This window comes from Cnephaeus nilssonii (genome assembly GCF_951640355.1).
Source record: "Cnephaeus nilssonii genome assembly, chromosome: 1".
NCBI classification, from domain to species: Eukaryota; Metazoa; Chordata; class Mammalia; order Chiroptera; family Vespertilionidae; genus Cnephaeus; species Cnephaeus nilssonii.
The window spans coordinates 61,843,454-61,861,552 of NC_137072.1; the positions used below are offsets into that span (position 1 = coordinate 61,843,454).

General features: G+C 40.4%; 1 protein-coding gene across 8 annotated transcripts in view; it reads right to left on the reverse strand.

Moving 5' to 3' along the window:
• PTPN13 (protein tyrosine phosphatase non-receptor type 13) overlaps positions 1-18,099 on the reverse strand; it is a 199,370-nt gene that overhangs the window by 67,445 nt on the left and 113,826 nt on the right. For 6 of the 8 annotated variants that reach the window (XM_079770823.1, XM_079770822.1, XM_079770821.1 and 3 more), the window contains 7 exons: positions 16,316-16,469; positions 15,909-16,047; positions 14,908-15,060; positions 14,128-14,310; positions 5,144-5,306; positions 319-736; positions 84-181 (listed from right to left, as the gene is read on the reverse strand). In XM_079770823.1, coding sequence (XP_079626949.1) covers positions 84-181; positions 319-736; positions 5,144-5,306; positions 14,128-14,310; positions 14,908-15,060; positions 15,909-16,047; positions 16,316-16,469 — 1,308 coding nt within the window. The remainder of the gene's footprint in view (positions 1-83; positions 182-318; positions 737-5,143; positions 5,307-14,127; positions 14,311-14,907; positions 15,061-15,908; positions 16,048-16,315; positions 16,470-18,099) is intronic. The other 2 variants (XM_079770825.1, XM_079770824.1) reach the window with 1 other exon arrangement.

The window sequence follows — 18,099 nt, forward strand, 5'->3', positions numbered from 1 at the left end:
TTCTTTGGTAAATTACATTATCTCATTCACTTTCCTATGAGCACCAGGTACGGGAAAAAGAAGGTAAGCTTGTTTATGCTGACCTATGACATATGCTTGACCAGGGTCTTCAAAAGATGAGGAGTCTGATTCATGTTTCCTCCTTTCAGGACTTCTATTTAAACTTGCAACAGACTTTGAACTAAAGAGGAAAAGGAAGGTAGGAGGAGGAAGTGTCAATGTAAAAAAAAAAAAAGGTGAAAATAATAAAACAAAAACAAATGTATGAAATGTAGAATTTACAAATATGTAGTTTGGGTTAGTTAATTATGTTCTTACTTATTAAGTTTTGTGACTCCTGCCAAAGATTCTGTATCAGATCTTGCCATCTGGTGAAACGGTTTTCCTACCAACTCCGCAATGGTTTGTGATGGGGATTCCATGTTAACAATGACATTTTTCCGATGAGGAGAGAGAGAGGCCTGACTGAGATCGTGGTGTGATTTGCTGATCTCTCTAGGCTTTTCCTCACACGAAGCTTTGCCACACTTCTCCTTTGAACTTTTTTGCAATGGCTGGTAAAGCGACAGCTCTGAGCAGGATAGCCTCTTCAGAATCTCAGCTTGAACTGACAGAGGTCGAACGGCAAGTTTGTTCAGGGTGCTGCTGGCCAGACTGCCAGTGCTGATTGCTCGTCCCAAATTAAATCCTCTAACGGACTCTGCTTGGAGATTCAGGCTCCTAAACGAAGCTCTCTCTACAAGGAAATAGGATTGCTTTACACGATGGAAACACTGCAGTACCTTTATGAGAAGTTATTTTAATAAACAAAACACAGCATGCAGTTTTTAATGGTCTTGACCGCCAGCATAAGTAGAAAGCTTTCAAAGTGTGGCAATCCAGGATTTTACAGAGGAGGTGGGAAGGTCTTGGTTTTCATACCATCATCTCTCCATCCTTGCAGCTTTCTCCCATTCAGGGCCTGGTTAGCATTTCCTACTTCATCTAATGATTCCCTTGGATCCAATAATGTTTGGGCTTCAGGCTTGCTGGCCCCAAATTCCCAATTATGGGTTACAGTTAGAAATGAGAACGACATTTGACAGAGAAATTTTCAACCCTAGTAGTGTGTCTGCGAAAACCAAGGATGGGGAGAGAGAGGTGACACCTGGATAGGCCAACATGGTGAGATCATGCCAAAAAAGGAAGCTGTGCAGAGGAGTTTTGCCCAGAGAAAAAGATTTTAATTATTGTATTTTTTAAAGCTTAAGGCAGATTGTGGTGATAGTTGCACAGCTCCGTGGCTATACTAAAAAACATTGAATTGTACCCTTTAAATGGGTAAATTGTATGGTATGTGAATTATATCTCAATAAAGCTGTTGCCACAAAAGGCCTTAATGGTAAACCATTTCTTTTGTTATTTCATTACCATGCCAATCCCACCATCCAATCTTGTTGACTTTTCATGATTTAAATGTGGCACAGGAGCCGTGGGAGAATCAAATATTACTTGTGTTCTTCTCTCTTGGTTTCCGTTAATTAACATGATCAAGGAGCTGGGCTTCTCTTCACGCTTAAATTCCTTTCCCTTCTAAATATACATCCAAAATGGTCTTTTAGAGGCTAAATTTAGAGACACCTTATAACAAGTGCTTGGCTATTCTATTTTGGAATCTAATGTCATGGAAGCATTTAAACATTTGAGGCTATTAACAAAAGCACTGCATCACAGAATTTTTGCATAGAAGTCCTTCCAAGTAAATAAAGGAACAGGAGCACAGAATTTGAAATGATTCAGTTGTTCATGCACTAGTATTCCACATCACAAGGCACCCTATTTGTCACTCCCATGTAAAGTACCAACCCTGTGGTGCAACTCTAAGGAATATAGCTTGATTACTATATAAAACAGCTGTGAAACTTCCTTTTAAAAATGTCACACACACATAAAAATAAAAAATAGTCAACTGTTGCTGACTTAGATCTTTAGATTGTTTCATTATTTTCTAATTCCTAGGAAGATTAATAATGAATACTTTATCTCAGGTGTAAATAGATAGGAAAACACTGAAGGTTTGTAATATTCATGCATCAGGATGAAGTTTAAATAAATGTCTCATTGTCCTCAGAAAAATTCAATGTTCTTTCTCTGAAGTGCAAGTGGACACCAAGTTAAAAACAGGATAATACTTTTTAAAAAAGACTTTCATTTAAAAATTCCCAGAATGATCTTTAGCCTAAAATACAATTTTTATTAGAACAGACAACATTTCTATTTTCTTTAATAAAGACGCAAAACTGAATCTTACACAGATTCTATTACCAGGAAATAACTTTACATTCAATAGATTCTTCACCCTTAAGGCAAATGTAGAACAAACTTTGGCAGGAATAGGGGCAGCCAGTTCTGTTTAGTATATATCTCTTTTGTAAACATCAAGGATTATGCTAGTTAAATCCACTCATATCCTACTCCTATGTTGGATTTAAAATATTGCATATGTTTATGGGATGGGATCATAAATCATCCAGTTACCTGGCTTACCCTACTGCTTTCACCTGGAAAACACTCTAACATAGCCAGGAGGGGATACAAATTTGAATAAGCTTACATCCTAATACTATTGTTTCAAATTTGAACCCAAAGGCTTGCTAGTTCCGCACTCAGTCTGTACTCCACACTTCCTAACCTTTCTTTGGCTATTGTTCAGTCCCTTTTATGGTTCTGCAGTTCCTTATACCTCACCTTAACTGTATGCTCTTTTGAGGTGAGGGATGTCAGTTATGTTTGTTATCCCACAGCACCTAGCATGGTGTCTTACAAGTAGTAAGTGCTCAATAAATGATTACTAATCTTAATTTAATTCCATGCAAATTAGTTCTTCAAAGGCTCATCAAAATAGAAAGATTATTGGATTAGAATTTAAGAGACCAGGGTTTCAGCCTTGTTTGACTTCTAACTCTAAGGCTAGATGATACAGTATCTTCTTTGAAACTGTTTCCTCATCAGTGAAGTTTCTAACATACTGGCCTCTAAGGTTCTTTCTCGCACCTTAATTCTGTGACTCTAAAGAAGTAACATGCATTTGCTAGCCCTTCAACATCCTATGGATAACACCAGTTACTTTCACTTGTCTAGTACAGATAGTTAATTGGGCAGGCAGTTACTTCTAAGCTAATTCTAACCAGAAAATAATTCCTTTGAAGGTTTAACAAAATCTGGGGAAAATATAGATTAATACCATTTTAAAATGCTTTCCCATATGAGTTCAAGGGTCCACAGCTGTTGTGTTCCTAGGGCAAATCTGTGAGATACAGAGAGCATTCCCACTTGATGGATGAAGAGAGTCAGACTCCAAAAAGTCAATTATTTTCCTAAGGTCATACTACTACTACTATTAGTAACAATGGTGGTAAAACAATGATGGTCATGATAATAATAAATACTTATTCAATATTTACACTATGCCAGGCATTTTTAAATTGCTTTACAATACATTCATATTCAGAGCAACCTTATGATGTATTATAAGGTATTATCATTATGATAATAACTTTATGGATGGGGAACTAAAGCAGAGATTTTAAGTAGCCTGCCAAGATTCAGAACGTATAAGTAATAGTGTGAGGTTGGAATTCTGGCACCTGGCTCCATAGTTCATGATCTTAACTATATTGTTAAGATCTATACTATATTATTCTTTAGTATAAGAAATGTTGAAGATGGAAGGCTAGCTTCATAGATGGCCTTCTGATTCTTTTTTACTATAGTACACCATACCACATCTATAATGATGTAACCTTCATTTGTTCAGTTCTGGTTTGTACTGAATATGAGTCCAAGTAGAAATACTGGTAACCCTAATAAATTAGATATTTCACTATAGTTTGGAAACATAAATTTTTTAGCAGAGCAAAGCAGGGAAAGAAAAGGAATAATGAGATTATAGCAGTAGTTATCATATTTAGCATGCATAAACATACTGAAAAAAGCTTGTTAAAATACAGATTCTAGGAATCCAATGCCCAAAGATTGGGATACACCATGTTTCAGGTAGGTTTCTGGAATCTTCATTTTTAATAAATATACAGCCCCTACTGTCTTGATTTTGAAGGCTATTCATAGGTTGCCATCACCCCATTCTGATCCCACGGGGAATATAATTTCTGTAAGACTTCAGGATGTGAGAAAGTTTGGATAAGGAATTCAGAGAGCACTGATGCACAGGTCACGAGTGCTATTCCATTAAATTTTTTAAACAAAGCCTTCAGAATGTTTAACTTGAAGTTTATAACAATATACTACTCAGAACTAGATTTTGTATAACAATATACTATGCAGAACTAGATTTTGTATAAGTTTAATTTCTACATGTGGTCTTGCAAAGTTAACCTTCAAATATTTCAGTTCTGATTGAGATGTTCTTTCAGAGTTGAATTGCTTTCTTCTGCTGGTTCCTTTTTAAAAGAAACCAAAACACTCTCCAGACCATTTATATTGGGTACTGTGGCTATTCATCTCAGTCTCAAAACAGGACACGCCCACGTAAAACTAACAGGTGGGAAATGTGCTGAGGAATGTAACTTTACCATGCTGGGTGCATACTCCCCTCTGCCCCTGCCTGTTTCCCAGGTTCTTTTCCTCATCTGGAAAAGAACTTGCCATTTATGTTCAATCTGTTTAATTATTTTTGTCCCTCAAAATTCCAATTCAAGCACCACTACTCAAGTACCCTAGTCTTTGCTCTCCCTCTCCTCTTCTCGTGATCACAGAGTCTATACGCTATAATCTGTCATTCAAACCTTGACCCTCTATTGTGGACTATTTATTGTTTCATGTATATTAGTCTTACCTTCCCAAACAGTGCTTAAGTTTACTATGGGTAGAGAATATAATCCAAACTTCTATAACATTTACATCAGCTACCCTAGGGATAAACACAAAATATATATTTCAACAGGTATTCCCTGACTGATCTAGGGTCGTTTTCAAAATGAACATGAAATTGAAATTTTGGCTTCTTTTCACACCTTTCTAAACTTGACTTAATCATTTAACATCTAGATAGCTTGTAATTTTTATCCTAAACATGGAAGTGCTTTTAAAATTTGTGGCAAAAACCATGCATATAACTTGGAGTCATCTGTTTGTGTCTCCTTACCAATATCTTGGGCATCTTGGTTGCTCTGTCTTGCTTTCATCTGCAGCTGGAACTTATGCTGGGAAGAGCAGAGATGCAGCAGGTACTGGCATACCTTACTGTTGTCTGTCTGGAAGGCATGTTTTATTCCATCTGATGTATTCTGCAATGTGATTTTCTTCTTCTACAATATTAATCAGGGGCATTAATAATTAGGACATTTCCCTATCCCTTTAATACATGACCGAATTCTGTAAACAATAATTAACATGTAAATATTATTTTTATTTCACATTATTAGGCATAAGTATTCCTTGACCTACATTTAATACAAGTATAGAAAAATATAAACCAGTATTATTAAAAATTCAGAAAAATAAAATTAATATCATTTGCCATGTTCACAAATTAGAGCCTAAACAGACTATACACCACCCACCAGTAAGGGAAACATAGTTTAATGAGATTATTGATATTTTTAGTTTACTGTAATGCCTACAAACACCAAGCCCATTTGAAATGTAAAGAAGTTCAAGAAATGTAAGTTTAACTGTCTTGGATAAAGAAAATGAAGTTCAACAAAAGTTGATTTATTAATATCCTATCTAATAAACAGGGAATATGCTAATAGAACATCATGCCTTCAGAAAAGATGGTGGCGCCCACAGCCAATAAGGAGGGAATATGTTAATTGACTGCCACGCCCTCAAAGATGGCAGCGCCCAGTCCCCTCAGCCCCACTGGGGCGCCTGTCTCCGGAGTCCCCCAGTTCCCTCAGTCCCCTAGCCGCCCAGGGCCGGCCCGAGGTGCAGGCAAGCCTCGGATGTTGGCTGCCCAGCCGCCCAGGGCCGGCCCAAGGCACAGGCAAGCCTCTGATGGTGGCTGCCCAGCCGTCCAGGGCCACCCGAGGCTCAGGTAACCAGGGTCGGCCGAGGCTTGCACTGCCGGCAGTGGCAGCAGCAGAGGTGTGATGGGGGTGTCGCCTTCCCCTGATTGCTGGGTCACCTACCACCTCCGAGGGTTCCTAGACTGTGAGAGGGGGCAGGCTGGGCTGAAGGACCCCCCCCTCCAGTGCATGAATTTTCATGCACCGGGCCTCTAGTCTATATATAAAAGCCTAAGCTACTGAATGACCAATCAACTGGTTGCTATGATGCACACTGACCACCAGGGGGCAGACGCTCAATGCAGGAGCTGCCCCCTGGTGGTCAGTGTGCTCCCACAGCCAACCTCCCGTGGTCGGCCAACCTCCAGCAGTCCCTCCCCACAGCTGGCCAACCTCCCATAGTCCCTTCCCCCTGCCAGCTGGCCCCGATCGGCCCCCGATTGGGACTGGGCGAGACAGCCCTCATCAGCCCCGATCGCCGGCCAGGCTGAGGGACTCCACCTGTGCACCAATTCGTGCACCGGGCCTCTAGTATAATATTATGAGCTGTGATTCAGTCAAGAATCTTGGTGGTATGAAGGCTGATATGGAAGTTGCAGGAAGTTAAAAGAAAAATTTGGATGGAGATGCACTGAACAATAAAACTGCTGGGCTGAAAAATGAACACATCAATTTTTAGAGATGGTAATGCTTAAAAAATTCAGGGAAAGTAGGAGAACCACAAATTAGTCTTATTTACCTGATGTTTCTTAAAAAATAAATCTTTCTTGTAAGAAAGGCATCCTAAAATGTGACCTACGTGCTGAGGCTTGAAGGTGATCTATGTGCCTTAAAAGTCTAGCATTCAACATGTCAGATCTAAGACTAATGTTTCGGAAGAACTGCTTGAGTCCAGGTAGATTGTACAGTAGTTCTTGGCTTCTTCTATGGTACAAATTATTCTCCCTACTTCATGTCCCTTGTCTTTGATTTCAAATGCAAAATAAGTAAGCATAGAAAAGTCAATTTGGAAGGCTCACAAAAGATACAATAATGAAGTATTATTCAAACTTCATTCATGCAGGTAAACATTTTAATAATTTGTGGCCTTGTTTATAAATTGCTTACTTACATCAATTCACTTAAAGAAACTTTATATCACAACTGTAAACAGAAAGCCAGTATCACTTGCCATAAACAGAATCCAACTACAAAAATATGTAATCAATGTAATAAAAATAAAATAGGATGCTGTTGCCAATGAAATCACTGGGACCCTGTGTTCTTTGTTAAAAAAAACACACCAGCATTCCAAGATGGCTGTAGAGTAGGTGGAAGCTACACTCACCCCTGCTCCCAGCCCCAAACCGAATTTACAGTTAAATTATAGAGCAATCAACCTGAATAACCAGCTGAATATTAGCTGAACTGAACTATCATAACCAAGGATTTACAGAAGCCACATAGAGATTGGTAAGAAGGCTGTAGATGTGGAAAGGACTAGCCCCTGCACCTAGGTGCAGTGGCTGAAAAGCTGGAGGGATATCTCAGCTGCAAAACTCTCTCTCCACTTAGAGCAACAGAGACAAGAGGAGAAGCTCGCATAGCATCTGGTGGTGAAACTCAATGGAGATTTAGTCTTCCTGGGAAAGAAGAGAGTCTGCTATTGATCCAGATGCCACCTCCCCAGGGATGAGCACTCCCATTGTTACAGCACCAGCCTGGGGAGTGCACTGCCCCATCCCCAGTTGAGGCCACTCTGCCATGTTCAGTCCTGTGGAGGGATCTGCTCACTGCACCCAGCATTGATCTTTGGAGCCCTCTTTTTCTGGGGATGCTCTTGGCAGAGACTCAGTGACTAAACTGTGGCTTTAAAAAGGGGACCAGTCTCCCCCACCTGGTGTGCAGAGCCAGCACCCACCCTGACAACCTGATGAATCACTTGGCTGGCCCCACCCTGTTGAGTTCAGCTATACAGGGAAGCCAGAGTGCTATGCAGAGCTGGGACTTTTGGTGCACATCTCCTGCAGAAGCTTTGTCTAGGAAACAGATGGGTGGGTGTGGGGTTCTGTGGCTACCTTGCAGGGGAGCCACTTCTATCTCCCCTGTGAGATAACCCCACGCTACCCCTGGAAGGGGAAGAAGTGACCAATCCCCTCCTACAGGTTTGCAGGCACCACCCCCAAAGGGAGACTGTTTGAATCTGCTTTTCCAAATTCCAGATAACGTGCCCTGCAGGGGGGAGTGAGAGCTGGGACATTCAGAATGTGAGTGTATGGGAGGCTATTGTTTGGGACTAGGACAAAGTGCTTGCCCCCCTTCTGTGGCTAGACCAGCATTACACAAAACAAGAGACTCTTGATCTGTCCCCCTGAGGTTGGTGACTCTGCCAGGCTGAGCTTGCTCCTACAGAGGGGATGGCTGGCTGCACCCAACCTGAACTTGCAGTGAGCCTGTCCGGAGAACTAGAATTGGAGACTCTAGCAGAGACTAAGTGATTTGATTGGATTAGGGGCCAATTTCCCATCAAGATACCTTCATTATAAAGCCATCATAACAATTTTGGGAGTCATAGCAGATCAACTTATACAGAGAGACAAAATGGGGAGACAAAGAAATGTGCCTCAAAAGAAAGAGCAAGAGAAACCCCAGAAAATGAAAATGAATCAAATGAAATGGAAGCAATCAAAATACCAGATGCAGAGTTTAAAACAATGGTTATAGGAATATTCAGGGACCTTAGGAGAAGAATGGATGATCTCAGCAAGAACTTAAATAAATTGTAAGAATTAAAAAGGACATAGAAACCATAAAAAATAACCAGTCAGAAATGAAGAATACAGTATCTGAAATGAAGAATACACTAGAAGGAATAAACAGCAGGTTAGATGAAGCAGAGGATCGAATCAGCAATGTAGAGGACAAGATACCAGTAAGTACCCAAGAAGAGCATCAGAAAGAAAAAAGGCCCTGGCTGGCATTGCTCAGTGGTTAGAATGTCAGCCTGTACAATGAAGGTTCACAGGTTCGATTCCTGTCAAGGGCACATACCTGGGTTGTAGGTTCGCTTCCAGACCCCGGTCGGGGCACGTGTGGGAAGCAACCAATCAATGTGTCTCTCTCAAATTGATGTTTTTTTCCTCCCCCAACTCTCTCCTATCCTCCCCTTCTTTCTATTCTCTCTAAAAATCACCGTAGGAAAAAATATCCTAAGGTGCGAATTAAAAAAAAAGAAAAAGAAAAAAAGAATTTAAAAAAATGAGGAAAGCTTAAGGGACCTCTGGTACAATGACAAGCATAACAACATCCGTATCATAGGGGTTCCAGAAGAAAAAGAGAGTGAGCAAGGGATAGAGAACCAGTTTTAAGAAATAATGGCTGAAAACTTCCCTAACCTGGTGAAGGAAAAAGTCATGTAAGTATAGAAAGTATAGAGAGTCCCAATCAAGATGAAGCCAAAGAGGGCCACACCAAGACATATCATAATTAAAATACCAAAGATTAAAGACAAAGAGTGAATCTTAAAAGCCAAAAGAATAAAGCAATTAGTACCTACAAAGGTGTTTCCATAAGGCTTCCAGATGATTTCTCAACAGAAACACTTCAGGTCAGAGGGATTGGCATGAAACATTAAAAATGATGAAAAGCCAGGACCTACAACCAAGACTACTCTATCCAGCAAGTCTGTCATTTAAAACTGAAGGCAAAATAAAGAGCTTCACAGACAAAAAAATAAAAATAAAAAAAAAAGCTAAAGGAATTCATTACCACCAAACCAGTATCAAAAAAAATGTTAAAGGGCCTACTTTAAGAAAAAGAAAGAAACACAGAGAGAGGAACATAGGTACAAAGAATAAAATGGCTATATACACCTATCAATAGGTGTATAACCTTAAATGTAAATGTATTAAATGCTTCAATGAAAAGACAAAGGGTAACTGAATGGATAAGAAAATATGACTCAGGCCCTGGCCAGCAGCTCACTTGGTTGGAATGTTGTTCCATACACCAAAAAGTTAAGTGTTCAATTCCCAGTCAGGGAACATACCTAGATTGAGGGTTTGATCCCTGGTCGGGGAGTGTACGGGAGGCAACCAATCGATGTTTGTCTCTCACGTCGATGTTTCTCTCTTCCCCTCTCTCTCTCTCCCTCTCAAATCAATAAGAAAATATCCTCAGGTGAGGATAAAAAAAAAGAAACAAAGAAAAAATGACCCATATGCAGTCAAACCTAGATTCTCAAATGTCTCCCATCTCGAACAATTTGCTTCTCAACCTGACAATGCTTTTATGCTAATACCTGAATGATCAGTCACATGTCTCTCAGGTGGCAAAGGAGAGAATATGAGAGTATGAGTCAGTTTACCACTGTTAAAATCTCAGATATTGTGTTGTGAATATTTTTGCATTTGTTGCTGATTATTATTATTATTACATTTTGACTTTTTATTGTACATTTCACTTCCTTTTTGTTAAATTTCATTTACATTTCATGTTCTTTTTGTTTTTAAGGTTTTTATTTATAGAGTAAACAGTACATTAGACACGTACTGTATATAATAAAGGTTAAAACAGGGAATCATTTGGGGGTCTGGAATGGATTAATTTCATTTAAATTATTTCTAATGGGAAAATACAATTCGGTTTTTGAACAGCCTTCCAAACGAATTAAGTTTGAGAAATGAGGTTCTGCTGTATACACTGTCTACAAGAGAGCAGCCTCAGAACAAAAAAATACACAGACTGAAAGTGAAGAGATGGAAAGGAATTATTCCATGCAAATGGAAACAAACAAAAAGCTGGAGTAGCAATACTTATACATGGACAAAATAAACTTCAAAACAAAGGCCATTAACAAGAGATAGAAAGGTCATAATACTAAAGCGATCAATCCAATGAGAGGTTGTAACCCTTGTAAACATATATACACCCAACATAGGAGCACTTAAATATATAAAGAAAATCTTGGTGGAAATTAAGAGAGAGAACGACAGCAATACAGTCATAGTAGAGGATTTTAACACCCCACTGTCATCAATGGAGCAATCTTCCAGACAAAAAAATCAACAAGGCAACAGAAACCTTAAATGACACACTGGATCAGCAGGATTTAATCGATATTTACAGACCATTTCATCTCAAAGCAGCAGAATATACATCCTTCTCAAGTACACATGGAACATTCTAAAAACAGACCACATGTTAGGACACAAAATAAGTCTTAACAAATTCAAGAAGATTGAAATCACATCAAGCAAATTCTCTGACCACAATGGTATGAAAGTAGAAATCAATTACAATAAAAAAACTGAAAAACATTAAAACACATGGAGGTTAAACAGCATGTTATTAAACAATGAATGGGTTAGCAATGAGATCAAGGAAGAAATTAAAAATGACCTGGAAACAAATTAAAAGGAACACACAATAACCCCAAATCTATGAGACACAGAGAAAGCAGTCCTGAAAGGGAAGTTCATAGCATTACAGGCCTACCTCAAATAAACAATCTAAACCTACAACCTAAAAGAACTAGAAAAAAAACACACAAAAACAATAAACAAAGCTCAGAGAAAGTAGAAGAAAGAAAATCATCAAGATCAGACTTTAAATAAATGACATAGAGACCGGAAAAAAAAACATACAAAAGATCAATGAAACCAAGAACTGGCTTTTTGAAAAGATAAACTAGACTGATGAATCTTTAACCAGACTCATCAAGAAAAATAAAAGAGAGGTCCCAAATAAACAAAGACAGACATGAAAGAGAAGTAACAACTGACACCACAGAAATACAAAGGATTATAAGAAAACTAGAGGCCCGGTACATGAAATTCATGCATTGAGGGTGGGGGGGGGGTGGCCCTTAGCCTGTCCTGCACCCTCTCCAATCTGGGACCCCACAGTGATCGGGCCTAAACCGGCAGTTGGACATCCCTCTCACAATCCAGGACTGCTGGCTCCTAACTGCTCGCCTGCCTGCCTGCCTGCCTGATTGCCCCTAACTGCTTCTGCCTGCCAACCTGATCACCCTCTAACCGCTCCCCTGCCAGCCTCATTAACACATAACTGCTCCCCTGCCAGCCTGATCGCCCCCAAATGCCCTCCCTTGCTGGCCTGGTTGCCCCCAACTGCCCTCTCCCGCTGGCCTGATCTCACCCCCAATTGCCCTTTCCTGCCAGCTTGATCGCCCCTGCCTGCCTGATCACCCCTAACTGCCCTCCCCTGCTGGCCTGATCTTGCCCCCAACTGCCCTCCTCTGCTGGCCAATTGGGTTCTGATTGGTCGGTTTCTATGCCAGTCAGCATCAAAAGCTCCGCCTCCTAGGCAGCCATTGGCTCCTCACACTTCACCCAGATTTGGTTCTGATTGGTCGGTTTCTATGCCAGTCAGCGTCTCTGGGCCTATCAATGGAGCCTGATTAGAAAGGTAGGGCTGATCAGCAGCCCCGGTGGAGGCCTGGAGAGAAATGGAGGTGCAGCTGCTGGCCAGGCCCTGAGAGAAAGAGAGGCAAGTGGTGATCAACAGCTGCCACAGAGGCTACGGATCAGACCCTGCTTCTCTCTTCAGGCCTCTCTCCAGGCCTGATTCGCAGCCCCCTCAGCAGTCAGTGCTGGGTCACCACACCTGCTGCCATAGTAGTCAGTGCTGACTGCAGGGCTGACTTCTGGTTGGTCGAGCCTCCCCAGGGTTTTTATATATTAGGATACTATGAACAATTATATGCCAACAAATTGGACAACCTGGACAAAATGGACAAATTCCTAGAAACATAAAATATTCCAAAAATAAATCAGGAAGAATTAGAAAACCTGAATAGACTGATTACAACTAATGAAATTGAAGCAGTAATAAAATAAAAAACTCCCAGCAAACAAAAGTCTTGGACCGGATGGCTTCACAGGTGTATTTTACCAAACATCCAAAGAAGAACTAACACCTATCCTCAAAGTATTCCAAAAAAATTTCAATAGGAGGGAAGACTTTCAAGCTCTTTTTATGAGGCCAGCATTATAATAATTGCAAAACCAGAGAAAGACATTACAAAGAAAGGGAAACTATAGGCCAATACCCCTGATGAACATAGATGCTAAAATCTGCAACTAAATATTAGCAAACTACATCCAGAAATTCATTAAAAAGATCATACACCATGGTCAAGTGGGATTTATTCTGGAGATGCAAGGTTGGTACAATATTCACAAAACGGTTTAATTAGTTATAAATCCAGGGAAGTTTCTGGTCTTGACCATCTTGAGAAGATGAGGATGGTCTGTGCTTTCCTGAGAGAACATATCAACTGGTAATCTTAGTTTACCAGGTTTCAGAGGAAGACAATCAATTAACAATTAGGGCTAGAATTGATTTCAAAAGTCTCTAGGTTGAAGATTATTCAGAGTCCGTTGGAGTCTTGTTATTGATATTTTTATAAACATTGTTGGGTGAGACTATATTTCTGCTCAAACATAAACTAAAGATGTCAGTAGTTCCTGAATATCTGAAAAACAAATACCTGAATATATTTTTGACTCATCTCTGGGGTTTGCCAATTGCTTTTCAGAATAAAAATATGCCTTTATAGCTCACTATCTTTCATAAACATGATTTTCTAAAAATCACTTTTCCAACTTTATGTCTATAGAAAATATACACTAAAACTTAAAACTGAAGAAAGTTCTGGGATTAGTTCATGAAATCAAGTAAATCTCTAGACCACTGAGATTCAAATAGTTGCTGTGAGGGACCTATTATTGGGCAAGACAAAGTTCACTGTGGTTAAGATAGTTACCTAACTTAAATACATTAAAAGGTTTCTCCATGTGAGAAGTTAATACCCCAGAATAAGTTCTGAATTAACAAAAAAGTCAACTAGGTTGTAATTTAACTAAAGTTAATTGAGCATATAACCAGCTAGGAATGTCTAATATTGTTTTTTAAATTACTTCCTGAGAAAACCAAAAACAAACCTCAATAATACTTCCTACAGCTAAGAAAGAAGAGTGAAATACAAAATATTAAAGCATATTAGCCCTACTGAATGACAGGGTTTTAAATTTAAGTAAAGTCAATTAATAGGTTACATTTGAAATTGAGAACACATATTTCAAAATATAATCAAATGGGGTTAAATTGGACATACTGAAAACGAAATCTTCTTGGTTTCCCTCCATGGAAAGCGAAGGACCAATGTGCGAACTCCATTGTGAACCTCAAACACAAGGACACCTTTAGAACAGACTCCTAGTAATATTCCAGTTTGTGACTTTTTCTCAGGGTGCACCCGGTGAAAATGAACTCCATATTCTGTCAGTCTTTGGCAGACCTGTTGGAACAATACCATACACCTTGCTAAGAGGTGGCAAAAAGATACAAAACTTGTACCAATGTAGTTTAATATAGAAAGGGTAGTCTTTTCAACAAATGTTGCTAAAACAATTGAATATTCACATGCCAAGAAAATGAATCTCGATCCTTATTACACTCAATATATGAAAATTAACCCAAAAATGGACCACAGACTTACATATAGGAACTAAAACTATAGGCCAATATCCCTGATGAACATAGATGCTAAAATCTGCAACTAAATATTAGCAAACTAGAAATTTAGAAAATATTTGTCACTGTGGATTAGATAAATTTGATTTCTTAGATGGGACATAAAAATCATAAAGCATGGAATCCATAGACAGATAGATATGGGTTCAAATCACAGTTTTACCCCACATAACAGCCATTTACTTTGGGAACATTACATTTCCTCTTTGAGCCTCAGTTCCCTCATTTACAAAAGAAGAATTAAAATACCATGGTTTTAGTCAGGAATAAATAAAATGAGATAATTCATAGTATTATTTATTGGCATCTTGCTTACCTTGAAACAGATACAAAGCTTATCACTATAATCTTGTGTGCTTACCTTTAAAAATTCTAACTCTGTCTCTTTTTCAGAAGCTCCTGCATAGGTATTATGCAATTTGGGCAACTCTTCTTTAATATAGGACAAGTCAAGTTTCTCCATCACTCTAGGAGGCAAATAATGCTCCAGTCTAAAATAAGACACACCATGAACCTAGAAAGGAGAACGTTTTTGTAAGCAATTCTATTTGCCTTTTCCTCCTATCTTAAAAGTTCTTGCCTCAACCAAGAGCTAAGATGCCTGTATTTATACTTCTCTCTGAGAAGTGAGTTTTAAAGGAAATGCATCAGTCTCTCTCTTTTATTCAGTGAGGCATTATGACTAAACTGATTGGAAAACTTGAGAAGAGACTGACAATCCAGGGCCAAATGTCACTATACGGTTAATGTTCTGTAGGATGCTGCTTGAGTGGTATAGTCTCTTGCTTCCCCTTAACTCCATGTAAATTCTAGAATATTTGAGCTTGAACATCTAATCTCCATACAGTGAACTCTGCTGGGCTCTCAGTCCATCACTGCATGGATCCATGTGGAAAGTAGAAGATCCCTTTGATCCAGATTTGACTGATAACTCTGTGTCTAGTATCTACCAGGTTGAAAATGGGAAAAGGGTAAGTGCTAGATAGCCCAAAACTCTGAAATAAGCTAATTTTAAAAAGACAGATGGGAAGGAGGGAAGGAAGGAAGGAAGGAAGGAAGGAAGGAAGGAAGGAAGGAAGGAAGGAAGGAAGGAAGGAAGGAAGGAAGGAAGGAAGGAAGTCCCATAGTGTATGACTGTATACACTGAGTGGCCAGATTATTATGATCGCTGAACGCATAATAATCTGGCCACTCAGTGTATAACCAAAGTACATAGGGAACTTGGTCATTCTGAAGTACCAAACTAGCCTCAAAAATCTCTATATCTAAACAGCAAACACCTCAAATAGGTTTAGTCTTTAATTATGCTGAGGATAAGAACACCAATGCAAAAGTGGTCCTGGAGAAAAAAGTGAGTCCCACCTCTGGCTGATAATCTCCATACTCAGCCTGGAGAGCCAAGGAGGCCAACAGTAAAGAGGTCTCATCATCACAGTGCATCCTCTCTTCCAAGATATCTTTCCGCAACTGAAGATAATACTGGTGACAGGTCAGAGTGTGTCTGGAAAATAAATACAAACACAAGACATTGGGCTTTATCTTCAATCTTGAGGTAATTTGTATTACTGGCAGATAAGCTTAGTTTCCAAGACAGTTTATAATGAAGCTTTTAAGCCACAATAATTTAATAAACAATGTTGAAGAAATTATTTCTCTTATGATAAAGGAAACATTATCATTGATCAGACTCAATAGTTCAGTATCAGTAAACTAACGGGTCAAAAACCCAGGGGTCAAGAAGAGAAAAACAGAAACTCTTGCGTACTCACTGGATTAGACTAACATCATCCATGAAAAATTTAATTCGGAAAAACAAAGTAAAATTAACAGTGGCTTTGTTCTTTTTCTTTGGTTCTTCTTTCCATCCCTCTGGGGCCACTTTGGTTAATTTTAAATCAGGATCCATGAAGAAATACTCATTATCTGTAACAAAATAAGAAAACATTCAGATAAAATAAAAATATTGAATAAAATAAGATTATGAAGAAGTATGACAGGGTGCTCTGAGGCAATATGACTTAGTCTTTTAAGAATGAGGGGTCTTGCCCTGATGGGTATGGTTCAGTGGTTAGAGTGTTGGCCTATGCATCGAAGGGTCTCAGGTTCGATTCTGGTCAAGGGCATGTACCTGGGTTGCAGGTTCAATCCCTGGCCCCAGTTGGGTGTGGGAGACAACCAATTCATGTGTCTCTCTCACACTGATGTTTCTCTCTCATCAATGTTTCTCTCTCTCTCCCCGCTCCCTCCCTTCCATTCTCTCTAAAAATCAATAGAAAAAATATCCTCGGGTGAGGATTAACAACCACAAAAAAAGAATGAGGGGTCTGAAGACAGATAGACCTGGATTCAACTTCTGGCCACAATTATTTACTATCCATGTGATAATGAATAAATTTAACCTCTAGACCTCAATTTTCTTATCTGTAAAATGAGGACAGTGCTATTTCCTGCAATTCCTGCTTTATAAGGCTATTATAGGGATCACATGACATAATGGATATAAAATACTTGATAAAGTGTGCGGCACATGGTAAGCATTCAATAAACATCAGTTATTATTTATTACTAGAGGCCCAGTGCACGAAATGGTGCACAGGGTGTGTGTGTCCCTCAGCCCAGCCTGCACCCTCTCCAATCTGGGACCCCTCGAGGGATGTCCGACTGCCCGTTTAGGCCCGATCCTACTGGGATCGGGCCTAAACGGGCAGTCGGACATCCCTCTCACAATCCAGCACTACTGGCTCCCAACTGCTCACCTGCCTGTCTTCCTGATTGCCCCTAACCACTTCTGTTGCCAGCCTGATCACCCCCTAACCACTCCCCTGCCAGCCTGAATGATGCCTAATGCTCCCCTGCCAGCCCGATTGCCCCAAACTGCCCTCCCCTGCCGGCCTGGTCCCCCCTAAATGCCCTCCCCTGCCAGCCTGGTCACCCCTAACTACACTCCCCTGCCAGCCTGGTCCGCCCCAACTTCCCTCCCCTGCTGACCTGGTCACCCCTAACTGCCCTTCCCTGACAGCCTCATCACCCCTAACTGCTCTCCCCTGCTGGTCTGGTCCCCCCCAAACTGCCCTCCCCTGCAGGCCTGGGTCCCCCCAAACTGCCCTCCCCTGCAAGCCTGGTCCCTCCCAACAGCCCTTCCCTGCAGGCCTGGTTGCCCCAACTTCCCTCCTCTGCCGGCCTGGTCACCCCTAACTGCCCTCCCCTGCAGGCTTGATCACCCCCAACTGCCCTCCCTTGCAGGCCTGGTCCCTCCCAACTGCCTTTCCCTGCTGGCCTGATCACCCACAACTGCCCTCCCAACTGGTCATCTTGTGGTGGCCATCTTGTGTCCACATGGGGGCAGCCATCTTTTACCACATGGGAGGCAATCATCTTGTGTGTTGGAGTGATGGTCAATTTGCATATTACTCTTTTATTAGAAGGATAGAGGCCTGGTGCACGGGTGGGGTCCGGCTGGTTTGCCCTGAAGGGTGTCCCAGATCAGGGTGGGGGTTCCCTTGGGGTGTGGGGTGGCCTGGGCAAGGGGCCTGTGGTGTTTGCAGGCTGGTCA